At 37.8% G+C, this 26,907-nt stretch overlaps 2 protein-coding genes and 1 pseudogene across 3 annotated transcripts in view; 2 read left to right on the top strand and 1 right to left on the bottom strand.

Moving 5' to 3' along the window:
- Positions 1–55: 55 nt before the first annotated feature.
- On the top strand, positions 56–9,230 carry TRIM59 (tripartite motif containing 59). Of its 2 annotated transcripts, none has more exons than XM_037126383.2 (3): positions 56–228; positions 1,088–1,219; positions 6,870–9,230. In XM_037126383.2, exon 3 carries the CDS (start codon positions 6,873–6,875, stop codon positions 8,076–8,078), a length of 1,206 nt encoding a protein of 401 aa, XP_036982278.2. In that variant the 5' UTR covers positions 56–228; positions 1,088–1,219; positions 6,870–6,872; the 3' UTR covers positions 8,079–9,230. The 2 variants fall into 2 exon arrangements, with proteins under 2 accessions (XP_036982278.2, XP_036982280.2); XM_037126385.2 differs by lacking the exon at positions 56–228 and adding an exon at positions 455–563.
- Positions 8,890–9,484, top strand: LOC128626295 (10 kDa heat shock protein, mitochondrial-like; annotated as a pseudogene).
- Positions 9,485–13,914: 4,430 nt separating this feature from the next.
- Positions 13,915–26,907, bottom strand: part of SMC4 (structural maintenance of chromosomes 4) — a 35,608-nt gene continuing 22,615 nt past the window's right edge. The window contains exons 14-24 of the mRNA XM_053657747.1: positions 25,625–25,850; positions 25,460–25,536; positions 24,766–24,918; positions 23,598–23,724; positions 21,075–21,264; positions 19,605–19,749; positions 19,163–19,336; positions 18,136–18,318; positions 17,758–17,990; positions 16,417–16,600; positions 13,915–15,263 (exon numbers count right to left, since the gene is read on the bottom strand). Of these exons, the coding sequence (XP_053513722.1) occupies positions 15,081–15,263; positions 16,417–16,600; positions 17,758–17,990; positions 18,136–18,318; positions 19,163–19,336; positions 19,605–19,749; positions 21,075–21,264; positions 23,598–23,724; positions 24,766–24,918; positions 25,460–25,536; positions 25,625–25,850 (1,875 nt within the window). The 3' untranslated portion in view covers positions 13,915–15,080. The remainder of the gene's footprint in view (positions 15,264–16,416; positions 16,601–17,757; positions 17,991–18,135; positions 18,319–19,162; positions 19,337–19,604; positions 19,750–21,074; positions 21,265–23,597; positions 23,725–24,765; positions 24,919–25,459; positions 25,537–25,624; positions 25,851–26,907) is intronic.

Genomic DNA, 26,907 nt, shown 5'->3' on the forward strand with positions numbered 1-26,907 from the left:
ACCGCCGCTGCGTCGGGAGGCTCCGCGAAGCCCCGCCCCACTTGAGCACCTGAAGCCTCTCGGGCGGAGGAGGGTGCAGAAGCTGTTTTCTCCGCCTCCACTTGGAGGGCGGCGAGCTCGGCGTGGGCCTGTGAAATTGCCCGGCGGAGTGGACGGAGCTTCTCTTCTGGTTCGAGAAGGCGGTGGCGGCGGCTCCGGGCTCCTCTTCCCTCCCTGTAGCGGAGACTGGTATGTTGGAGGTGTCGGGAGGACAGTCGAGGGGCTTGCTGGAGAGTGTGGGCTTGGGTCCTGCAACTATTCCCTCTTCCCCGCCGGGGACCGTGGGGAGCCTCGTTTCCTTCCCCCCCAGTGTGGAACCTCATTTCTGCGGTGGTCTGCGGCGGTGAGGCTGGGAGGGCCGGACTCCGTGGAGCGGGTCTTCCTCGGGCTCCTGGGCGGAGGCCCGACCGGGCGAGGAGGGAGGCCCGGGAGGACTTCTCGTAAACCTCGGAGAAAGAGCAGGGGAAGGCTGCTGCTGTTTGGAGCCCTTTGTCTGGGAGAGGTTCTTTTGGGACTTAAACAGGGTAGGTGTACTCGCGTCTATTTTACAGATGTGGAACTGCATTTCGGAGATGCGTTAAGTAAAAGTGTCCCAAGGTCTCACAATAGTTTCATGAACAGATGTATTGATGGGAATAACCTAAGTCAATACTTCGAGGTTTAAGGTGGCAAACGTCTTTCAGTGCATGGATAACGCTTCTTGCCTTCCACTTAAACTTTAAGCAATCCGAAATGACCGTGAATGTTTGCCTCATCACCACCATTTCTGGCTAACAGTATTTTTGAGAGCTCAAAAAATGCTTGGGGTCATAAAAGAAGTCCTTCGTGACCATTTATTTGGTCGCAGAGTTGTTGGGACTTTCAAGGAACAGGTGATGCCTCTCCTGCTGCTGCAACAACTGTTGATATTTGTCACTACTTTTCTGAATACACAGTGAGGCATAGGGAAGGTAAACATGAAAGATAGTGAAATAACAGCCGTTCCTGTGATATCCTATTTAATGTATTTTTTGAGATTGTGCTTCTAAAACATGAATTTTAATTCTAGAATAAGAATTAAAGAATCCGGAAAACTTGGAGAGAGAAAGTATATTCAGTCTTCAAAGCGGAAGATCGACAAAGTGGGTAAGCTCTGGGAGCTCAATCGAGTGAATACAAAACAACAAAAACGAATTTTCAGGTAATTTTTATTTCCTGGTTAAATTACATTAATAGTTTTTTTTTTTAGTTTGGGGAAACCTGTTGATGTCAAAATGCAGGAAAACAGTACAAATGGGCAGAGTTGTAATCAGATCTGACTGAGGATTTTTTTTTTTGAGAGTTGTGGTGATCTTTTACTGTTTTGCACAATTTATATGTACAAAAGTATTTTATCTTTTTTACTCACCTAAGGATATAATCACTGCTTTCAGAAAGACGATGGTTGGGGCAGGTGGGGGAGAGAGAAGGAGAAAGAGAAACATGGATGTGAGAGAGAAAGATGGATTGGTTGTCACCCATATGCACCCCTACTGGGGATTGAACCTGTGACCTAGGTATGTGCCCAGACCAGGGATCGAACCTGTAACCTTCTGGTGTACATAATGATGCTCTAACCAACTGAGCCACTGTGCCAGGGCTGTACAAAAGTATTTTTAAAACTTACCTTATGTATGTAGACTGCACAATTACAGTATTTCTAAAATAAGTTTAATTACATTATATGTGCTTCTTATCAGTTAGGGCCACAATGATGTGAGCCCCAATCTGGGTGGTGGCACCTCTTGAATTTTCCCAGACTTATAGCTGACTCACTCTGTAAGTCCTAGAACAAGTCATCTAACTCTATAATGTGGTAAATGTAGTTCCTCTTTAATGGATGTTAAATGTAATAAATGTTTTATAACCATTCATGTTTAGAGATGAAAGGCAATAACCTATTAGTGAATTAAAACTTAAAAAATTGTTTATATAGGAGAATGGGCAATGATTTTTTTTTTTTTTTTTTCTGCTGCTGCTGCTTAATTCTCCATTATTTCTTTCTTTTTTAAAAAAGATTTTATTTACTTATCTTTAGAGAGGAAGGGAAGGAGAGAGGGAGAGAAATACCAATGTGTGGTTGCCTCTCGTGAGTCCCCTGCTGGGAACTGGCCTGCAACCCAGGCATGTGCCCTGACTGGGAATCAAACTGCGATCCTCTGGTTTAAAGGCCCATGCTCAGTCCACTGAGCTACACCAGCCAGGGCTCTCCATCATTTCTTATCAGCGCTGACCCATCCATAATAGGCTGGTTAGACATTGTGTAGAATTTCATAGAAAATAAGCCCTCTGGAGAAAGACTGCATAACAAGTTTAGAAATTCAGAAACGTGTTTTTTCATACTTAAACACAAGGAATTTATGAAATAACTTATAAGTAGATGATGTAGCCTTAGGTTTCTTTCTGAAAAGAATTTTTATATTCCTATTTCTTCAGTGACTTTCAAAAGAGAAGCAGGAAATCTCAAACTAAGTTATCCATTTTTACTCAGACTTCCTGGAGGAAGTAACACTTTATACTGGTTAATGAGAGTATATGACTTTGGTATTGATATGGCTTCAACTCTGCTTTCTAGAATTTTTTTTAACCTTACAGATTTTGCGGAGAGTATTTTTACTGTTTCACATAAATAAATTAGATCTTGGCTTGGTATGGGAACTCATAGGTCATGTTCTTTTCTAGACCTTGTGGACATTGCTACATTGTGTTTTAGCATTCCTTGTTGCTTTGTTCTACTACGACCTAACAAACATCTGAAGGCTGGCTGGCTGCATGTCCAAGATGCCTTATTTACTTACATGTCTGGCACCTCATTGCTTCTCCACTTGGCCTCTCTCCACAGGGTAGCCTGGACTTTTAACTTAGCAGTTTGTGATTCTAAGGGTCAGCAACCTGCCAGGCTAGTTAAGGGCTATACCCAGAACCGTCATAGCATCACTTGTATCCTGTTGGTCAGAGCAGTTGTGTGTCCTACCCAGATTTGGAGGGGGAGGCATGGTGGGGGGTGGGGGTGTATAGCTTTCATCTCTTGATGGGGGGTTACCAGCAAAGTTCTATTGTATATGTGGGCGATAATTGTGGCCATCTTTGAAAATTACAGTCTCCCAGAAGAGCATTCGGAGACCATTATGTTTTTGTTTCCTTTTTTGCTAGGATGTTTGTAGGATTGTCTTTATTTCTTTCTTTAAAACTTTATTCTATTTTAATTGCATGTTCACAGTTGAAAGTAAAACAGCTGTATTTAAGTTTATAATGAAAAAAAGCAGTGCCTGCCCTCTGTCTCCCCATTTCTGGTTCCTGCACTCCCGAAACAATCATTTACATTTCTTCTAATGATTTCTCTTGATATTTGCTTCTGTATTTCTAAATAATGTGCTTGTTATGTGATGTCTTGATTTTTTACTTTTAGGTATGTATTGACTTCTTATAAGAGAAGATTTAATTCTTAAACACAGTTTCTTTCCCATATTCCCTTCCCCAAATATATCATTTTCTTAGTTTGAGGTATTATACACTGGGTGCCTTAAACAACATACATTTCTCACAGTTCTGGAGACTAGGAAGTCTAAGATCAAGCGGTCAGCACAGTTAGAGTCTGGTGAGAGCGCCCTTCCTGGTTTGCAGATGGCCATTTTCTTGCTGTGTCTTCATATGGGGGAGAAGCAGACATAAAAGCCCTGGTGTCTCCTCTCGGAAGGACACTGATCCCATTCATGAGGGCTCCACCCTCGAGATGTGACGACCTCCCAAAGGCTCCATTCCTGGTATCATCACATAAAGGGTTAGGATTTCAACATAGAAATTTGTTGGGACACAGACATGACAGTCTATTACAGTCATGCTTTTTAAACAAATCAATAGTAAATATTTATAATTTTATAAATAATATGACGACTTAAGCCATATAATGTACTACATATATTTTCTCTCTTTTCATGATTCTATCACTTTTCCTTAAATTTAGTTTCTCATTACCTCTCAGTATGTTCAGATACATGAAATATTCTGTCAGTTCCATTTATTTACTTAAAGACATTTTTTTTTTGTGGATTTCTGTCTTCTTCCTCTGGACTACTTGTTCTCTAGGCTTGCTGCACAGTTTTCCTGGACTTCATTTCACCATTATCCTGGTGAGAAATTTTGCTTTTCTTTTCACACTACAGTAGCTTCTTTACTTAGTGGGGAGGGAGGCATGTTCATTTTTGAGAACTCTCGTGTCAAGTTATCTTTAGTCTACCCTGAAAAGTTTTTTATTTTTCTTTGCGTAGAATTTTAGGTTAGAAGCCATTTTTTTTCCTGAGAATACAGGCAAGGACAAAAGTATCTTACAGTTGTGAGTACACAAAATACGAAGTTTATTCTTGTATGATTATTTAGTCATTAATTATTGAATTTCATTGTTATCCTTAACCTATTTTTGCCCACATCTGTATTGAAGTTATTGCTTCATTGTCTTACAGGGTTCAGTGTTGTTACATATACATACAACATAGCTAAATTTAATATATGGATCGTAGAAAATATATGTGGCTAAAGTTTTTGCTACTTTTCTCACCATCAGGGATTTCGGCTGGTTATGGAAATTTCTTGTGCGTGAAGTGTCATACACGTTCCTGGAAGAACTAGCCCCTGAACATGATAACCACCTGTATCTTCTGTTTCTTGGGCAGCAACCAGAGTCAGAAGGTTCCTAGTCTTACAGTTAGTGTCGACCAGCCTGGCTTCTCAGTATCTGATTTCTCATGAGTTCGTTGTCTAAAATTAATTTTTAAATCATCAAGAAGAAGGTAGTCCAAGAGTAGAGTTCATTTCCTGTATCTTCAAGTTATTCACAAATTTCTAATGAAATTTTACATACTGTGAAAGTAACTTTTGAGACCATAATATTTGCTTTCATTTTATATGAGCTAGGAGATATTTTCTTTACATTATTATTTACACAATTATCCTCATTCTAAAGGAAGTTGAGTTTTGGGGATCCCTAAATGGGTCCTTAGGGAGAATGTTTTGTAGCTTTTGACAAATTTGTAGGACTTTGGAGGGAAAGATTGGATTCTATTTCAGGGATAATTTTTATGTTTAATATTAAATAGCTTTGCTGTTAAATCTAAATAGAATATTTGTCTACTGCTCAAATTTTATTCCTTGCTAAGTGCTATTCTGTGTATTCCTTCATGACATCACTGAAATTCTCTGAGAAACACGTTTGTTTTTCTTGGGTGGCTTTGTATGATCTGGAGATAATAGGGTAAAGTCATGAAGTCCAACATGCATGCACTTGAATTCATGTGCAGTAAATACCATCTTCTGTACTGTTGCCCAGTTACGTTAGTTTCCTGGAATGTTTCACAGTTGAAGAAGCTTATTGTCTTTGTGACACATCTTGGCTTGTTAGGGTTCTGAGTATTGATCAGTCTGAGTGGAGTGTATTTCCTGATGGACTCTCCTGTGAGAGCTTTTCCTAAGAAAGTAGAGATTTTGCTGTTTTAAAGAAACCAAAAAACTGAGATCTAACATTAACATTGGTCTTGTAAGAGAAAGTATTTGGCCCTGGCTGGTGTGGTTCAGTGGGCTGAGTGTCGGCCTGTGAACCAAAGGGTTGCCGGTTTGATTGCCAGTCAGGACACATGTCTGGGTTGTGGGCTGGGTCCCCAGTTGGGGGCATGAGAGAGGCAACCAAACATTGATGTTTCTCTCCTTCTCTTTCTCCCTCCCTTCCTCCCTCCCTCTCTAAAAATAAATAAATAAAATTCTTAGGGAAAAAAAGAGGCAGTGTTTACTAATTGTGAGCAAATGCCTACTGTGTGCCATCTTTTCTGCTTAGACACAATTTTGCCCTTATTGTGGGTTTATATTCTTGTAGGTTGATGAGAAACATCGACATGTGGTTGCCTCTTGTGTGTCCCCTGCTGGGAACTAGCCTGCAACCCGGCTGAGGGTTGAGCCAACTGAGAGCATGAATTCTTTTGAGTTAAAGAATATAATTCTGGCCCTGGCTGGTGTAGCTCAGTGGATTGAGCATGGGCCTGCGAACCAGACAATCGCGGTTCAAATCCCGGTCAGGGCACATGCCTGGGGTACAGGCCAGTTCCCAGCAGAGGACACACAAAAGGCAACCATACATTGATGTTTCTCTCCCTCTCTCCTTCCCTTCCCCTCTACAAATATATAAATAAAATATTTAAAAAAAAAAGAATATAATTCTGCTAAGCCTAACTTATTTTTAGCATTTTAGAATGTAAAAAGTTGCACAGAATAGTTACAGTGATTAAGTAGACTTCAATAGAACACTTTGAATTTAAATCTTCATTACATAGGAACAAACTTAAATACCTTCAGTTTGAAGCATTACAAATTAATTAGAACTGTTTACTGTGAGTTTTGTTCTAAATAAGCTCTTAGGACAGCTAAATAAGCTCTGAATGATGATCAATTATTCAGTATTAGGAATTGCATTACTAAGAATGTTACAGTAAAAAGAACCTTAGTAAACACCTCAGTTACTCTTATTTTTTCTTTGTCATACGTTTTGTAGTTATTGTTTAATGGTATTTTTACCATTAACACTAGTACAGGCGTCCTCATTTTCCCTTCCTTTGCCCACCTCCGTCCAGCCCCCCAGCCCCAGGCCAGCGCTGCACTGTTGTCAGTGTCTGTGGGTTGTGCATACATGTTCTTTGACCAATTTCTTCACCTTCTTTTATCATCTTTTAAAGGACAAGCATGGACAGTGGAGGTTAACAGCTAAAACTTTACATATGCACGGTTATCTTTGTTATATGTAGACTTAAAATACTTTTTTCTCTTGACAGGAAATGTACAATTTCGAGGACGAGTTAACGTGTTCCATTTGTTACAGTATTTTTGAAGACCCTCGGGTACTGCCATGCTCGCATACGTTTTGTAGAAGCTGCTTGGAAAACGTTCTTCAGGCATCTGGTAACTTTTATATATGGAGACCTTTACGAATTCCTCTCAAGTGCCCTAATTGCAGAAGTAGTATTGAAATTGCTCCAACTGGTATTGAATCTTTACCTGTTAATTTTGCATTAAGGGCTATTATTGAAAAATACCAGCAGGAAGATCATCCACATATTGTCACTTGCCCTGAACACTACAGACAACCATTAAACGTTTACTGCCTACTAGATAAAAAGTTAGTTTGTGGTCAGTGCCTTACCATAGGCCAACATCACGGTCATCCTATAGATGATCTTCAAAGCGCCTATCTACAAGAAAAGGACACGCCTCAAAAACTGCTGGAGCAGTTGACAGACACACACTGGACAGATCTTACTTGTCTCATTGAAAAGTTGGAAGAACAAAAATCTCAGTCAGAGAAAATGGTCCAAAGTGAGAAGGAAGTTGTTCTCCAGTATTTTAAGGAGCTTAGTGATACATTAGAACAGAAAAAAAAAGTTTTCCTAACTGCTCTCTGTGAAGTTGGCAATCTGATTAATCAGGAATATACTCCACACATTGAAAGAATAAAAGAAATGAGAGAGCAGCAGCTTGAATTAATGACATTGACAGCATCTTTACGAGAAGAGTCTCCACTTAAATTTCTTGAAAAGGTTGATGATGTCCGCCAGCGTGTGCAGGTCTTGAAACAAAGACCGCTTCCTGAGGTCCGGTGTACTGAAATTTGTCCTCGGGTAAACCAAGTATTGAAAGAAGATTGGAACAGAACAGAAATTGGACAAATAAAAAAACTTCTCATTCCTGAAATGAAAATTTCCTCAAAAAGAATGCCATGTTCGTGGCCTGATGATGTAAAGGAAGTTGAATTTTTTAAGATCCTAAACATTGTTATAATTACACTGATTTCAATGATACTGATGTTGATCCTTTTTTTTAATCAACACACAATAACCTTTCTAAATGAAATTTCACTGTGTTTTTCTGAAGTCTCTCTATTTGCTTACCAAAGTTTATCTAACAGTCTGCATGATTTACAGAATATACTATGTCACACTTTATATTTATTGAAGGAATTCATGTGGAACACAGCTTTTCATTGAAAATTCAGATCTAAATTATTTAAATAGGCTTATTCTTTACAGGGACTAACAACCATTGCTGAATGGAGAAATAGGGGTTGCGTGGATAAATAGAATAGCAAACTAAACTTTATTAGAGTTACAACAAATATATAGAAATATTTTAAACCTTTCATGCTTGTTGGATAGCAATGTGTCAGAAATGAGATAACGTCTCTAGTTTTCAGACTGAAAACTAGAATAATATCTAATGATTTCTTGATTTGAGTGTTATCCTATTTGTTTTTATTGGTTAGAGAGGTTGACTTAAAATTGCTGCAACATTTAAACATTCTTGTACCAATATTGTCTTTTAGCATTAATATACTGTGGTGATTGGCTTTGCAGTTCTTCATACAGATTAGCTTTTAGATTAAAAGATGGCAAAACCCTGAAAGTGCCTGTGCCTTTATTTTTGATGTGGCTTGAAACTTTGGAATGGGCAATTAAAGATAGTGCTGTTTTAGAATCAAGCAGCAAACTAAAATGGTAAGGGATTGCTTAAAGATGGTCGTTTTTGTTCAAATCTTTAAAATTATATTTTCTTTTTTTGTGCTGTTACAGTTGTCCTAGTTTTCCCCCTTTGCCACCCCCAGGAGCCCCACTCCCTCAGGTAGGCTCCCGAATGTTTTTCATGTCCATGGGTCATGCGTTTAAGTTTTTTGGATGCTTCATGTCCTGTACTGTACTGTGTATCCCCATGGCTGTTCTGTGACTACCAATTTGTACTTTTTAATCCCCTCACCTCTTCACCCATTCCCCCAGACATGCCTCCCATCTTGCAGCCATCAAAATGCCCTCCATATCCATGATTCTGTCTGTTCTGTTTTTTTTCCAAGATTTTATTTCTTGGCCCAACTTCTTGCATCCACAGTGTGAGAGCAGGGTGCGAACTGGGGCAGCTGGAGTCATGGCAGGACAGGCATTTAGAGGGTTTCTGTCCCTCTTTGACCATGTATTGGTTGGAAGGTGTGCTGCAGAAACTGTAACCGAAGGAGTCATTACGCTCCCAGAAAAATCTCAAGGAAAAGTATTGCAAGTGTAGTAGCTGTTGGATTGGGCTCCAAAGGAAAGGGTGGAGAGAGTCAACCAGTTAGAGTGGAAGTTGGAGATAAAGTTCTTCCAGAATATAGAGGAACCAAAGTAATTCTAGATGACAAGGATTATTTCTTACTTAGAGACTGTGACATTCTTGGAAAGTGTGTAGACTGAACTAAATCACTACTGAAATGTCACGTTAGGCAGCCCATTCCTTTGGAGTGCTGAGATCTTTCATCATGTAAATAATTTCCATGTCTCGTTTATAATAAACTAATGTTATAAAAAAGGCTTTATTTCCTTATTTTTAGAGAGAGGGGGAGGGAAGAAGACAGGGAGAGAAACATTGATATGTGGTGAAACATCGAATCAGCCAGGTTGCCTCTCCTACACCTCCAACCAGTGACCTGACCCACTACCAAGGCATGTGCCCTGACCAGGGACTGAACTGGCGACCTTTCAGTTCATAGGCCAGTGCTCAATCCACTGAGCCAGGGCTATGTTCTTCTTTGCTTAGTTTGTTTGTTAGATTCAGTTGTTGATAGGCGTGTGTTTATTGCCATTTTCTTGTTCATAGTTTTGATCTTTTTGTCTTAAGTCCCTTTAACATTTCATATAATAATGGTTTGGTGATAATGAGTTTTAGTTTTTTAGTTTTAGTTTCTTCTTTTCTGGGAAGCTCTTTATCTGCTCTTCAATTCTAAATGATGTCTTTGTTGGGTAGAGCAATTTTGGCTGTAGGTCCCTGCTTTTCATGACTTTGAATATTTCTTGCCAGTCCCTTATAGCCTACAAAGTTTCTTTTCAAAAATCAGCTGACAGTCTTATGGGAATTCCACTGTAGGTAATTAACTTCTTTTGCTGTATTTAGGATTCTCTCTAACCTTTGGCATTTTAGTTATGATGTGTCTTGGAGTGGGCCTGTTTGCATCCACCTCGTGCAGGACTTTCTGTGCTGCCTGGACTCGCATGTCTATTTCCTTCAGCAAGTTAAGGAAGTTTTCTTTCATTATTTTTTCAAATACAGTTCCAATTTCTGCTCTTTCTCTTCTCTGGCACACATATGATGTGAACATTGGAATACTTGAAGTTGTCCCAGAGGCTTCTTACACTAGCCTCGTTTTTTTTTGGATTTTTCTTTTTGTTGTTCTGACTGGTTGGGTTTTTTTTTTTCCTTATGTTCCATATCATTGCTTTGATTCTCGGCTTTATCCATTCTGCTATCGATTCCCCGTAAATTATTATTTTATTTTATTTTTAAAAAGATTTTATTTATTTTTACAGAGGGGAAGGGAAGGAGAGGGGGAAACATCAATGTGTGGTTGCCTCTCATGCACCCCCTACTGGAGACCTGGCCCACAACCCAGGCATATGCCCTGACTGGGAATTGAACCAGCAATCCTTTGGTTCACAGGCTGGCACTCAATCCACTGAGCCACACCTGCTAGGGTTATAAATTATTCTTTGTCTCCATTATATCCTTCATTTCTGCCTTGGACTCTTTTATGCTGTTGAGGTATTCACTAAGTTCCTTGAGCATCATTATAACCAGTGTTTTGAACTCAGACTCTGAATCTGATGGATTGCTTATCTCCCTCCCTGCTGTCTATTTTCCACCTACCATTTATGCTGTTTATTCTCTGTACCTCCCCCCCCACTCCCCTGCTGATAACCCTCCCTGTGATATCTATTTCTGTGATTCTGTTCCTGTTCTATTGTTTGCTCAGTGTGTTTTTGTTTCTGTTTTAGGTTGGTTGTTAATAACTGAGTTTGTTGTCATTTTATTGTTCATAGTTTTTGACCTTTTTGTTAGATAAATCCCTAAATGATAAACATTTCATATAATGAGGGCTTGGTGATGATGAACTCCTTTAATTTGACTTTATCTGGGAAGGACTTTATCTGCCCTTCCATTCTAAATGATAGCTTTGCTGGATACAGTAATCTTGGATGTAGGTCCTTGCCTTTCATGACTTGGAATACTTCTTTTCAGCCCCTTCTTGCCTGCAAGGTGTCTTTTGAGAATTCAGCTGATAGTCTGATGGGAACTCCTTTGTAGGTGACTGTCTCGTTTCCTTTTGCTGCTTTTAAGATTCTCTCCTTATCTTTAATCTTGGCTAATGATGATGTGCCTTGGTCCTCCTTGGGTCCAACTTCTTTGGGACTCTCTGAGCTTCCTGGACTTCCTGAAAGTCTGTTTCCTTTGCCAGATTGGGGAAGTTCTTCATTATTTGTTCAAATAAGTTTTCGATTTCTTGGTCTTTCTCTTCTCCTGGCACCCCTACAACTTGGATGTTGGAACGTTTAAAGATGTCTTGGAGGTTCCTAAGCCTCTCCTTATTTTTTAAAAATTCTTGTTTCTTTGTTCTGGTTGAATGTTTCTTCCTTCTGGTCCACACCATTGATTTGAGTCCTGGTTTCCTTCCTTTCACTGTTGATTCCCTGTACATTTTCCTTTATTTCACTTAACATTGCCTTCATTTTTTCCTTTATTTGCGACCATATTCACCCAGTTCTTTGAGCATCCTGATTACCAGTGTTTTGAACTGTGTATCTGATAGGTTGGCTATCTTTTTGTCAATTGTATTTTTTCTGGAGCTTTGATCTGTTCTTTCATTTGGGCCATTTTTTTTTTTTTTTTTTTTTTTAAATCTTGGCACATCTGTTACTTGGTGAGGGGCAGAGCCCTAGGTGTTCACCAGGGTGGGGTGACCCACATCCCTGTGTTATGATGCTCTATGTAGGGGAGGGGTAGGAGAGGGAACAGTGCTGCTTGCTAGACTCAGTTTTCAGTCACTTTCCCTGCTTCCCACAAGCAAACTGGACCCTGCTGGTGCTGATTCCCGGGTGGGTGGGCTTGTGTACATTCTAGGACCCTGTGGGTCTCTCCAATGAACTCTCCTGTGAGGCTGGGAGTTTCTCCTGCTGCTGCCTCAACCCCCACAGTTGTTTTCAGTCAGAGGTTTTGAGACTTTATTTCCCTGCGCTGGAGCTCTGGGTTTTGTCCTCTGTCTCGATCCCCAGTTGTTCCTTTGGGTTCATCTGCAGTGAATGTGGGACTGCCCAGTCTGCAGTCTGCTTCCTTGCCAGGCCCTCCAGCTGCTGCCTTGCCAGGAGTCTTCTCCACCTGGTTGCCCAACTCTGCCCCTCCCACCGGGTCTGGATGTTTCTTCTTTAACTCCTTGGTTGTTGGACTTCCATACAGTTCAATTTTGTCAGTACTGGGGTTTTTTAAAATTGTCGGCCTTCTTTGGTTGTGCGAAGAGGCAGTGTGTTTACCTATGCCTCCATCTTGGCCGAAGTCTTAATCAACATTTTTAGTCTGACATAATATTTTTTAGAGTGGGGAGGGGAGGGAGAACACAAAAACATGGGTGTGAGAGAAGCATCAATTGGTTGTCTTCTGTACCTGCCTCAGGGGACCAAACTTGCAACCCAGTCATGGACCCCGATGGAACCTCTGAGACCTTTTGGTTCAAAAGACAATGCCCAATGGAGCCTCAATGGCTGGGGTATTTGATGTCACTATTTTGTCATTTGCCAATTTTTAAGAGACTAAAGGTTTATTTTTTATGTATTGTGTATGAATACAGTCAAGTACAGGCATACCTCATTTTACTGTACTTTGCAGATTGTTTTTGTTTTACAAATTGAAGTTTCATGGCAACCTTTCAAGCAAGTCTGTCTGTGCCAGAAAAATTACAGCTCACTAAAGCCATGGATAATGTTTTTTTTTTTTTTAGCAATAAAGCATTTTTAAATTGAGGTATGTACATTTTTAAAAAGATACGCTATTGCACTGAATAGACTGCAGTATGTGTAGCATAAACATAACCCTTATATGCACTAAGAAACCAAAAAATTGTGACTTGCTTTATTGTGGTGATCTGGTAATGAACCTGCAATTATCTCCCGTTATGCTTATATACAAGTAACTGATTCTTAAACGTGTTCTTTTGCACTTTTACCAGGTGGTAATATTTGAAGTACATATTCAAATACTTGTTTTATGCATAACAAAAGTATGTATTTCCATAACTCTTGATATTGAGTGCCTTAAGGCACTCAGACTCAGGGGTGGTAACTTTGGGATTTTGATATGGGCTGTGGGTATCAGGCCTTTTTTAAGGTTTTATTTACTTTTAGAGAAGGGGGAGGAAGTGAGGGAAATATCAGTGTGTGGCTGCCTCTTGCATTCCCTCTGTGGATTTGGCTTGCGACCCAGGCATGTGCCCAGACTGGGAATTGAACGGGTGACTCTTTGGTTTGCAGGCCGGCATGTAATTCATGGAGCCACAGCAGCCAGGGTTACTTTTAACTTTTTAAAACTTAGTAATAAGCTCTACTACTACACTGGTTATTAAAATGCAATAAAAATACTTAATTTCATTTACCTCTACTCTCACCAATGAAAAGGCACTTGATTGTAATTACAGCCTTTTCTAGTTAGTTTTACATAACCTTGATTGAAAACAAATGACCAGGATGTGAGGCCAAACTGGCTGCAACATCTGTTGCCAGGCTGATTCCGCCGATCTGGCTGGCTGGGCAGATGTCCCCTTCTTCCCTCGCTGCTCCAGGCATGTCCCTCCTCAAGCTGTGTGCACCTCGTGGAAGGCTGTGCTCCCCTGCTAGAACCTCCAACAAGCTCTCAAGGTCCTTTGAAAGACAGCAGAGCAGTCAAGCTTCCAAATCCCAGACACATCCAAACGAGGCTCTGCATGTGGCAGTTTGGCCTTCTTTTCACAATGTAATTAAAATGAAAAAACAAAAGACCATCTTGAGTTTCAGATCTTTATTTAAGCCCATGCTAATGTATTTACATTATAACACAAATATCCGTTGATCTTTCAGTCCCTAAATAATGCGTTACTGAATAATGAGCTAATTAACTCTCATTTTTAAGTCCTCAGGATCAATATGTAGAAATTGAATAGAAAGGGTAAAACCTTTTTTTTTTTTTTAAGATTTTATTTATTTATCTTTAGAGGGGAAGGAGAGAAGGAGAGAAACATCAATGTATGGTTGCCTTTCATACATCCCCTGCTGGGAACTGGCTTGCAGCGAACCAGCCTGCAACCGAGGCATGTGCCCTGACTGGGAATTGAACTGCGATTCTCTGGTTCACAGACCTGTGCTTAATCCACTGAGCTATACCAGCCAGGGCCAAAACCTTTTGATTCAGTACCCAAACTTGTCCCGACAACCAAGTGGTTGCCAACTTATTTCCAGTAGCATTTTTTTTTGAGCTAATAGTGTCAACACATACGATAATTTGGTAGGAAACAGTCCTCTATCTTAATTTCTATTTACACTATGGAATTTAACCTCTGTATACTTCACTCTTTATGAAGTAACTATAGTGGGTATTTCTTTTCACTGTATGCAATATCCTAGTCATATTTACACAGTCTCAGTTTGCTGACCCTCTTGCAATTGTTTCAAACAAATCTCAAATTTTAGACAAGTATAGAAAGTATTTAAATTTTCATCCTTATAATTCAGAATGACTGACTAAAAAAAAAGTTCCCAGTATATGAGTAACAAATAGTCATTATATAAATTAGTAACTTAAATGAATGGGAACACCTTAGCATAAACCAGTCGCTGGCAAGTCCACAAGCGTATGCTTCATCTTGGTAACATGAGCTGGTTTAGAACTTTGAAGTTAGCTAAATTAACACACTTTAAACTCTGATGGTAGCAATTTGGGAAAAAGGCCAGCAATCTGACCCTCTAGATATCTTATTTTCTCCATTGTCTGCTCCTTACAAAATTGTCAGATTCTTATAATCTCCTAGAAGCAGGTAGAATATTTTATTAGACCTGTAACAGCAGAAACTAGAAGCCAGTTTACATGATCAAGTTTAGGAATATGAATTTTATACAGCTATAATCCTTTACAAAGAAAAAAAAAGTAATACAATATACTGAATCTGTGTTGATTCAATTTGATGACTCTTCTGTATAAACAAGTTTAACAAAGTCCTTAGATGCAATTTCTTTTGGGTTTACTGCAACACTTTTTGTTATATCATATGTCTTGTAAATTCCAATAAGTCTATCTGAAATCTCGAACATATTATTTCGAAGAGAGATTATTATGAACTGGGCATTTTTCGTTTGTTCCTAAAGAGAAAGAGTAAGAAACATTAAATATTGACAGGTACATCATACAATAAAGATCTAAGCTTTACCTCCCTGTAATCTACAGGGTCTGGCACAAATAATGCCACTTTTTTTATTACAAAACAATAGGCATGTAATTATGTAACATAATAATGTCACACTCAAGCAAATCACATGGCATTTCAGGTGAAATGTTCACATTAAAACCGTAAGTTACTTCACCCATATTATTACCCCACCAACTACACACAAGCAGGCCTTACTTCAGACAGACCTTGTATTTTATTTAGACAATGAATTTAACAATACATTGATAATTAACACAAACAGGAATGATGAGATGTATAATTTATGAAACAGTATTTGAGAGGAATTTGAGTATTTCTGGAAGCATGGTTGCTTAGAAGTCTTTTAATGAAAAATGTTCTAGGCAGGATAAAGAAGATTCTAGCTATGTGTCCTCTACTAATTTATATTATCAATTTATCTATCTTTCCCCAAATGGAAGTATTTGGTTCAAGTAAAGAAGTTTGTTTCTTGCCCTGGCTGGCGTAGCTCAGTGGATTGAGTGCGGGCCTTTGAACCAGAGTATCACAGTTCGATTCCCAGTCAGGGCACACACCTGGGTTGCAGGCCCGTTCCCAGCAGGGGATGCATGAGAGGCAACCATACATTGATATTTCTCTCCCACTCTTTCTCCTTCCCTTCCCCTCTCTCGAAAAATAAATAAATAAAATATTTAAAAAGTAATAAAGTTAAAGAAAAAAAGCAAATTAAAAAAAAAAAGTTTGTTTCTTTTGCTACCCCAGGACATGGAGTTAGAAGAAAATGTTTTTAAAAAGCTCAAAAGTAAGGATAAGTCAAAGAACCCTGGCTGTGTGGCTCATCTGCGACCACGGGTTGAGCACCCACTTGCGAACCAAAGGGTCACAGGTTCAATTCCCAGTCAGGACACATACCTGGGTTGCAGGCCAAGTCCCCAGTAGGGGGTGCACAAAAGGCAACCACATACTGATGTCTCTCTGCCTCTCTTTCCCTCCCTTCCCCTAAAAATAAATAAAATCTTGAAAGAAAGAAAGAAGTCGAAGAATTCAACCTCCAATGTTTGAGGAACCCATACAAAATTGAAGATAAGCTCTAAATGATTACTTACATATATGTAAAATGCAACAATGGACACATTTTTAAAATCAAGGGCTGCATCAATCTCATCCATGAAGTACAGTGGAGTGGGTTTGTAGTGATGAAGAGCAAATACTAAAGCTAATGAACTAAGTGTTTTCTCTCCTCCTGAGAGGTTGAAGATCTTTTTCCAACTTTTCTTAGGTGGTCTAACACTGAAAAAAAATAAATTTCTTTAGCTTAAGACTCTGATTTATTTTCCATAATCATCTTCTTCAGGAATTTCTAACTTGCTTTTCACAAATAAAAGTTTTTTGGGGGGTAATTTTATAAAAACATTATTGGAGGATGAACACAGAGGAGCATTTACCCAAACTTTAAGATTTAAAAAGTAGGCTAATAAGTACTTTTTGCTATTCTCACCCCCATTTCTAATGCAATTTTTACAGCTGGATGGTAAGATGGAGGCATTAGGTAAACACACTTTGCCTCTGTGCACAACTACAGCAAGAATTACATCTGGACTACAAAGCAGGTATAACCCCCAGATTTGTCAGAAAATTGAGCTGTATAGGAGTCCAACAACTAAGGATTGAAAAAAACCACATTCATCCAGACAGGTAGGAGGGGCAGAGAGAGATGCATGGAGGTGGAGAGGTGGCAAAATGGACAGCCCCACATTCACATGTGGTGGATAAAAATCAGATACCTCTGGAGTGATCCCAGCTCCAGACCAGACCACCCAGCCCAGGGTTCCAGTGCCAGGAAGGTAAGACCCCATAACTTCTGGCTGTAAAAACCAGTTGGGGCAGCAGAATAAACTGTGGGATTTTCACGAGACTCCTCTTCCCTCTTAAAGAGCCTGCACAGACTTAACTCAGACCCACCCCTTCTGGGATTTAGCACCAGGGAAACAGCTGGAAGGGCACAAGTGGTATATGGGGAGAAAGTGAAGCGTGAATGCTGGGAGACAGCCAGCTTCCCCCCCGGGCAATCTCCAGAGTCCAGGCAGTGGCACTGTCCCCTCTCTGAGCCACAAAGTGGTTAAGACAAGTTGCTTCACTGGCCCTGATGATAATCTCAGACCTGAGGGTATGGGGGTACTGGGCCAGAGGGGGAAAAAGTGGGAAAAAGTGGGACAACTGTAATAGCATGATCAATAAAGTATACTTAAAAAAAAAAAAGTATTTGCTGTTTGACCAGGTTTTATGCTTTAAACTGCCAATATGTAAATAATTTGGTATTTATCATAAAATAAACAAGTTACACATCTTCACACTTCACATTCCATCTTTAAAAAAATACTAAGAATTTGGAGAAAATACAGAGCTCTGTAATAGGAGGATCCAGAAGTTAGGATCTGATTACAAACCTGAACATGATTCCTTCAGAGAAAGGATCCAAGCTGTCTACGAGCTCCAGTTCAGCATCACCTCCCAAAGTAAGCATTTGGTAATTTTCCTTTAACTTATTTGTTATTATATAAAAACCTGCCATGAATTCATTAAGCCTTTGTTTCCGAAGATCTTCATATGCCTGTCTAAAATTATCTCTTTCATGAGTAATTTTGTCCAATTCTGCTACCCGTTGTAAATATAATTCTTCCTATGGAAAGAATGTCATGAGAATAAGCATCTATTCAGTTATAAATGTGAGATGACAACAATGCACATTATATAAAATCAGAGGCCACAACTGAGACTGAGGACTAAGAATTTCTGACTATGATATATGAACAGTTTATTCATACCTTCTTTTTATATTCTGCAATGGCACCAAGGTTTGGTTTCATTTCATGGCACTGGGCTTCCAAAAGTGCAATTTGATTTGTTATAGAATCTGGATTCTTGATGGCTTCAAGATCCTCTGGGCTCAGAACTGAAATCTCTTCAACAGGATTATTTTCTATGGGATGCAGTGATATTTTTGAAATCTAAAAGTTCAATTAAATGAACAGTTAGGGAGGGCATCACACTAGCATCCACTGTTTAAAAGAATCAAATCAACAATATAACATACCTATCTACTATAACAACATATATCAGGGATTTGTAACTAATTTGCACATCAACTACTTTTCAAAGGACTTCGAGAAAAATATGACTTTTTCCAACTATGAAAAAAACAACTATGGTGTATTTACACAATGGCATACTACTTGCCTGAAAAAAAAAAAAAGTGATTTTACCCTTTGTGACAGTATGGAGGGATCTAGAGAACATTGTGCTAAGTGAAATACACCAGTCACAGACAAATGCCGTATGATTTCCCTCTATGTGGAATCTAATTAACAAACTGAATTAAGATGCAAAATAATACAGAGAGCAGGCTGATAGCTGTGGGGGTGGCGGGATTGAGGAGGAAAGAAAAGGTACTCATGGACATTGACAACAGTTTGGTGATTGTGGGTGGAGGTGGGAGACAGGATAAGGGGAATAAATGAAAATGGGAAAAATACAATTAAATAATAAATAATTTTTAAAAAAAAAGAAAAACAGGTGTAGTATTTCAAAGTGTTCATGCAGCCTTCTGATAGATCTCCAAATCATCTCTTGGATGAGTATGTTGACTACTTCTAAAAATTACCCAGATTTTTCTGTATATAAAATTACTGCATATTGTCCCTTATATTCCCTATAAACTTGGGAAGTCATTATATCATGCAATTAAGAATCATAACATACCTCACCACACAAACAAAAAACCAAAAAAACTAAACCATTTCTCATTAAGGATATTTTAAAGTTACATTTAAGTAAATGATAAAAAAATCTCACCTCTTTGTGCCAATATCTTATTTTAGAATTATGTTCTGCAATGTGACCATCTATTTGTTCAAGTTTCAATTTAATACTTAGTGCATCTTTTTGAAGAGCATGTTCATTTTCTTGAATTACTTTTAGTTCTTGAAGTAGATTACGGTGTTCTTTTTGGATCTCTGGTAAGGACTCCTAAAAACCAAGAATAATTGCTACAGATATGACCTTCCCAAATAAATAACAGGTATTTCCATATTACCAAGCTGAAGTTGGCAATCTTGTCCTATGCTCTTTTCATTTTAAATGAAAACTTATTTACCCCAAAGTTACAGTATTCATTTTTATTGTACAAGTAAAAGTTAATATAGTTAAATGTTTTAACCTACTCTGCAAGGCACTGATGCCATACACCCAATTACTCCTACTGTTTCCAACACCATTCTCTCCCTCCGAGTCTTACCTCTGCAGCATTTGTATTCTTTATGACCTCTGTTGCTTTTTCCTCAAGACTTTTTAGCTCTGCTGTTAAGTCGCCTACTTCTTTCGTTGTATCTTTTATTTCTTTTTCTGTGCGAAAGACAGAGTCTTGTGCCTTTTTAAGATTTCTGAACAAGCAAAATAATATATTAAAAATGTGGTAATGTGTGAGTGGTGATCTGCTTCGTAAAACCTCCCAAAGAATTTTTCATGACATACCAATGTGACATTCCTTTCTATTACAGACTTAAAGATTTGTGATTTTCAAAACCATCCCTGAGTTTGTTTACACATACTTTTTGTTTTTGTTTATGTACACACTTGTGGATACTGTAAATTTTACTAAACTCAGTACAAATTAATGAAACTTCCTTATATATATATAAGCTTCTAGTATCATTCAATCTTATACTCTGGAGCAGGTTCAATTATTATATTCTTTTGTCACTTGTCAGATTGGATATTATTATTTTTTAAAGATTTTATTTATCTTTATAGTGGAAGGGAAGGAGAGAGGGAGAGAAATACCAATGTACGGTTGCCTCTTGTGGGCCCCCTGCTGGGAACTGGCCTGCAACCCAGGCATGTGCCCTGACTGGGAATAGAACCGTGGTTGTTTAGTTCGCAGGCCCACACTCAATCCACTGAGCTGGGGCAGATTGGATATTCTTAAAGGCACCGAACCCAGGAAGCTATCTATTGAAATAAAAATTCCTCCCAGTTCAACTCAGGGCAACAAGTGCTTCCGAAGAGATGTAAGGATGGGGGCACACTGGGAGGAACAACTGTTTTCTCCCTCGATAAAATTGCTTCTACATTGACAAATGTGTTTAGGCAAAAATTTGTTCCTGACAAATGGCTTATTAGCACCTTTGACCAAAAAGTACTAGAACAGCTTAGTCACCAGATAATAAATATGCAATCAATTTCTTCTAATTTCAAAAGACAGTTATTCACATTTCAACACTTTATATACATACTTAGCTTTAATTCTTTTAAAAATATTTCAATAAGTAATCTAAAAATTCATTTTAAAACAAGATCTATGAATGGATAAGGATAAACACTTTTTGTGATCTGAGACAATGGAATAATCTAGTTAATTTAAGGATTTAAATTACTTAGATAATTGTTCTAAGAGATCTCTAAGATCTAGATCTATTTAATCACCTACTCCTAAGCCAGAGAAAGAAAACTAATTTCTATGTCCTCACAACATCTGGGGAGTTATAGAAGTACTTTGCCAAGGTATACCTGCTTTATTAATTTAAAACAAAACAAGTCACATGATAAATGTTTATAGTGTTCCCCTTACTAAAGTCCTATTAGGTAATAACATGTCAGACAGATTTAGTAACAGTAATAGAGACATCAATGGATATTAAGTATTAGGCCCCTTTCCAATGTGGAGGTGGGAAGAGGAAGATAGGTTAGGGTAGTACATATACTCTACCTGTCAGCAGTCTTGATTGCTACTTGGGCCTTAGTAATAGCAGAAGCACATTCATCTAATTGCTTATTTATTTTATCAAGTTTGTCTTGCTGGGCCTTGAGTTTATGATTATTAATTTCTACGATGATATTGTGTAACCTTTGAACCTCAGCTTCTATTTTACCAGCTCTCTCGGCCACCTTGTCATATTCTGGAAAAAAACAAACAAACAACAAAAAACCCCCAAACCTTTAATTTATGTTTCTAGGTTAATGAGCACTTGGATGTAAATTTCTTCAGTCAATATGACTAACCTGATGTATTTAAAAGAAATTTTAGTCATTGGGGAAAGCACCTCAAAAAAACTGTTGTCAAGATGAATGGTGTTATAATCACCATGGTAAATTCTCTGGCTCAGCTCTGAAAATAACCCATTCATTTCTCAATGCCTTCGTGCACTGAAGCTCATTTCAAAGATATTTACAATTTTTTCTTAAGGTACTTCCTTGACTATTGATCTCATGATTTTTACCATGGACTATATGCCCATTAACTTCCCAGGGGTGAAGAAATTGTGGTCATTTTATTCTGCTAGCCTTAGAGTTCTCCTCCAAGTGTTTATAAGAAGTGGAGGAGATGGTAAAATTGGCATTCTTTTGTGTGGTACAGAAAGCTAAGTTGTATTTCCTAGATTCCCTTGTACCTAGGATTCAGACATCATTTAGGTCCATTCAATCAAAAGAAAAGCATTATTTGGGAGGCAAAAGTGATGAGTCAAACATGTTTCTGTAAGCAAGCAGTCACAGGGAAGTTCTTGGTGAGGTTAGAAGTTCAGGTGTCCAGTCAAAAGCTTTGTGATTACAGGCAGTGGCATTAACTTTGATGGTACAAATTATAGTGGGTGTAACGTGCTTCTGTTGTTGGTAAATTGTAGTGTTAAGTTTCCAATTTGAGATTTGATTTTCCAATGCTAGAAGAGGCAGTATAGCTCCTTTGATAGTTTTGCAGAGTAGCTCAGGAAATTATTCTTGAATGTTTAACTTAAAATTTCTTTCTTTAGCTAGCCTAATGATTCTGTAAACAACCTACTATTCTCTTAAACATACACACACACATGCCAGATTGGATTCTATTTAAATCTTAATGACTAAACAAGATCAAAAGGATGAAAGGTGACAAAAAGGCAAAATGCTCAAGCTACTAAGAGTATCTATGTCTAGACAGGTAAACAAAAAATTAAGCTAACTTATGGAGATTCCCATAAAGTTCCTGGTACATGCGTGGGCATCTGGCACAGGTGGATAGGATTTACTGAGAGAAAATGATTGGATAAAAAATTAACTATTGCTTCCTTTTTTGTCTCTTCTCTATTAGGAAGGTCAGAATTTCAACCTTCCCTAAATCTCATAACTTAACCATTTCTCTTTTTTTGTTCTACATTATCAGGTAATTCTTTAGCCTGATCTTTCAACCGATGTACTGAGTTAATTCAGTCAATTGTTTTTTAATATTTTTGAAACCACCACTTGGCTATTGAAAAACAAAACAACCTGTTTTCTTTGGTCTTTTGGTCCCTCTTTATTCTTTAAAGATATTAAATATACACATTTAATAGGTCTACACTGCCAACAGTAGTTTTTTTTTCCAGATCTAAGATGGCTGAGATTCTATTAGGCTGCTCCTATGTGTCAGGCTCACCTGTAGCTGCAGTGGGGGCTGGCACCATGACTTACACTTGGGACGGGCCAGCTACGAGGGGCTAGATCTTTAGAATATTTTCTTCCTCATTTTTAAGTATATACAATGCATTTCTTTTTTAATATCAATAGAGGCATGTCTACTTAGAAGTAGAAGAATAAAACTGGCATATAATATCTACAAATTTTAAATCACTATTCCATACCACATTGCCCCCGCCCTTCTCCATTTCTCTGTACATCAGCCAGAGATATTTAAGAACTACACCAATGTAAAACAAAATATTTAATCTGCCCTGGCTGGTGTGGCTTAGTGGATTGAATGCCAACCTGCAAACCAAAAGGCTGTGGGTTCGGTCCCCAGTCAGGGCACATGCCTGGGTTGTGGGCCAGGTCCCCAGCTGGGGGTGTGGGACAGGCAACCGAGAGATGTTATCTCTTATACAATGATGTTTTTCTCCCTCTCTTCTCCCTTCCTTATAAAGAAATGCTTGCAGAAATGGGTTTCCAGGAAACAATAGGCCAAAGTGTATAAAATATGAAAATTAAGAGCATGAATTCTGGAGTCGGACTGGCTTGAATTCTTATAACACCACATGCTATGTGACCTTGAACAAATTGTATAAACCCTTTCATGCCTTGGCTTCCTTATCTGTCACGTATAATTCTCAATTTAATGGTACTTACTTAACCTTAATAGTACTTTATAATCGAGAATGAAACAATAGAAACCCTAAGACAAGTGTAGTGACTCACTATTTTTAGCCTACAAACTACTATTTTAAACATTTCAAACATTAAAAACCCATTTTTAACAATCTCAAAAGGTCTGTATCTGTTAACATACCTGTTTTGAAAGCACTAACATTTTCTTCTAATAATTTCTGCCTTTTTTTGTCAGGGGCTGTAGCAAGTACATTAGCTTCAAGTTCCTTAACTTGGACATTCAAATATTCTTCTTGCTCTGATAAGGGCTACAGAACAGTTTTAACATTTAAGGTCATTATTTTAACTCAGTAACATTTCCTTTAAACATTCTGAACTGAAAAAAAAAGGCACTTAAAATCTTTAAGGACCAATATGAAAACAGGAAACAAGAACAATTTATACAAAAAATGAAAATGGCCAACAAACATAAAATGATGAGTAAACTCATTACGAAAGAAAGTAAAAATGTCATTTTCAGTATATTAAAGTAGCAAATTTACAACATACTGAAGAATACCTAGTGTTTTAAGATCTGGACAAATAATTATTTGTACATGCTCTTAGTAGTAAATGAATCAGAACTATCTTTTTGAGGTCAATTTGGCCTTATGCAAAAAATGCCTTTAACACTGTTTACATACCGAGTATTAATTTTTATTTTAGGAATCTAACCTAAGGAAATAATTGAATGAGTATATCTAACAAGGATTTTTAAACATAGCAGTGTACATAAAAACATTTATCAAATTATATAAACAAAAGCGCTAACGCAAGTGCCAAGTTTTCATTGGCTTAGAAAGAAAACCACAATTTCTTAATTGAAGAACAGTGTAACTCATTAAAATTCCACATGTATACTTAATATGTATATCCTTATTTATCACATACATAAATATGTATGCAAACTAGGTATTAAAAAGTTCAAGGATATACATAAAAATTGAGGGTGATCATCTTTTTATTTTCTGAAAACTTGTTTTTTGGTTTTGTTTTTAAGCATGCATTGCTATTTTATGATTATTAAAACATTCCACTCTGAAAAAAATGAAAATAAAGGGCCATATAGTTGTTAAGGAAGAGACATTTCAATGGAGTACTAATGGAAACCAGAAATAGCTGTGGCTAGAGCAACACTCGGATGGCATTTATCCATCAGTACTCAGGGAAACAAAATCATCCAGAGACAGCCTTCTACCTAGAGATCCATCCCCTTCCTCCCTTATATTAAAATTGTAAGCAAACAGCAAAATGCTTCTGCCAAATTACTACTGAATTTCAACAGTTTGAGCTAATATTGACAAGAGTACCTTGATGCTTGCAGTAAACTTTTCTAGGGTATTCCTCATTTCTCGTTGACTATGCTTTAGTGTAACTACTGCTTCTTCCAGTTGTACTTTCTGTTCCTGGATTTTTACTGCTTTTTGAGAGTCTCTCTGCAACTGTGATTCCATTTTATTTACCTACAAAGAAGAGTGCTAGTTAAGTAAGTTTTTTAAAGAGCATTTCAGATTAACAGCAAATTCAATTGAAGGTAGGTACCCTATGCAGATATTTAAGTGGAACGATTCAAAATTGGGGGGGAGGGGTGGAAATGAAGAAATGAAGGCATAATGGGAAAAAGTCAGGTATCCAGGACATCCGTGTATATGTGTGCGTTTTACAGATTTTATTTATTTATTTTTAGAGAGAGGATAAGGGAAAGAGAAAGAGAGGAAGAAAAACACCAATGTGTGGTTGCCTCTTGTGCGCCCCCTACTGGGGACCTGGCCTGCAACACAGACATGTGTCTTGACTGGGAATAGAACCCGTGACCCTTTTGCTTTACAGGCCCACTCAATCCACTGAGCTACAGCAACCAGGGCCTTAAATATTAGTCATCTACAGAAATCTGTTAAAATGTGAGTACAGTATATTAAAATAGCTGAATTCTACAGTTACGTATGTTATATATCAATAAAGCTGCTTTTTTTTAAGTACGACTGTAATTTTAAATATGCCAACCTCTTCTTCAGAGATTTCAACAACTGAAGAACCCATTCTTCCTTTCATTACTTTGCTTCCACCACCAGTCATTGTACCTGGAGAAAAGAGAAGTCAGACTTTAGATGTCTCCTGCAACAAGATTAAATAAAAATAGACTCAGTGTCAGGAATAAAACCATATTACCTGACTGTTCTATGATTTGTCCCTGTAACGTCACCACTCTCCATCTTCTGTCTTTTTGATATGCAACCCTTGTGGCTTGATCTAAGTTGTCAGCTACTAAGGTATCTCGTAAAGCAAAGTAAAAAGCTTGGCGAATTTCCTCATCTTTCACTTTTACTAAATCAAATAACCGAGGAGTATGTTCAGGAGTTTGAATTTTGGACATTTTCTTTGCCCATACTGCCATCTAAAAATAAAATAAATATATACATATAAAAAGAGTATGTTGTTTTAAAGTCATAATATACATGTAATATATGCAAGGTTCTAAGTATCTGCATAACTGAGTAGTACCCTCTTATCCACAGGGGATGTGGTCTAAGACCACCAGTGGATGCCTGAAACTGTGCATGGTACTGGACTCCGTATGTACTATGTTTTTTCTTATACATACATACCTGTGATAAAGTTTAATTTATAAATTAGACACAGTAGCAGACTAACAACTAATGAAAGAGAATGATTATAATTCACTGTAATACAAGTTATATGAATATGATTTCTCTGGTAACAGAGAAAATCTGGCTACTAAGTGAGTTACAGGAAAGTAGCAATATAACTTGAGGCAAAGGGATGACCTATGTCTGGGAAGGCAGTGCGAGATTTTATCACACTACTCAAAATAGTGTAAAATTTAATAAAACTTATGAACTGTTTATTTCTGGAATTTTCCATTTAATATTTTCAGACTGTTACTCAACTATCCCTATTGAAAAATGACATGATCTTACATATATACAATTCTAAAGAACCTCCCACAAAACCAGTAAAACTGACCATGAATTTAGCAAATTTATAGGATACAAGAATGATATACAAAAATTATTTGTATTCCTATACACTAGTATTTAAAAACCCCACAAAACTTGTAAGTTTAAAAAGAAATATAAGACCTGTTTTCTGAAGGCTATCAAACATTACTGTATGAAATTAGACCTTAAATAAACAGAAGACATTCCAGGTGCATGGATTATAAGATTTAACATTATTAAGGTGGCAATACTATCCAAATTGATCTATAGTCATTGCAACCTGTATCAAATTCCAGTCACTTATCAAGATTTGTAAGCTATATTTAAAAAATTGGATTTATCAAAATTTTTAAAAAGGTGCTTCAGAGGACACCATTAAGAAAGTTAAAATATTTGCAAATGATATATGTGACAAGATTCTTGTATCCAGGATATATAAAGAACTCTTATAACTCAATAATGAAGACAAACCAATTAATGAATAGGCAAAGG

This window comes from Artibeus jamaicensis, unplaced genomic scaffold (genome assembly GCF_021234435.1).
Source record: "Artibeus jamaicensis isolate MK-2021 breed Jamaican fruit bat unplaced genomic scaffold, CSHL_Jam_final scaffold_474, whole genome shotgun sequence".
Taxonomy (NCBI): domain Eukaryota; kingdom Metazoa; phylum Chordata; class Mammalia; order Chiroptera; family Phyllostomidae; genus Artibeus; species Artibeus jamaicensis.

Excerpts from the sequence above, each read along its gene's own strand:
- TRIM59 (XM_037126383.2), top strand. The coding sequence starts at position 6,873 with ATGTACAATTTCGAGGACGAGTTAACGTGTTCCATTTGTTACAGTATT.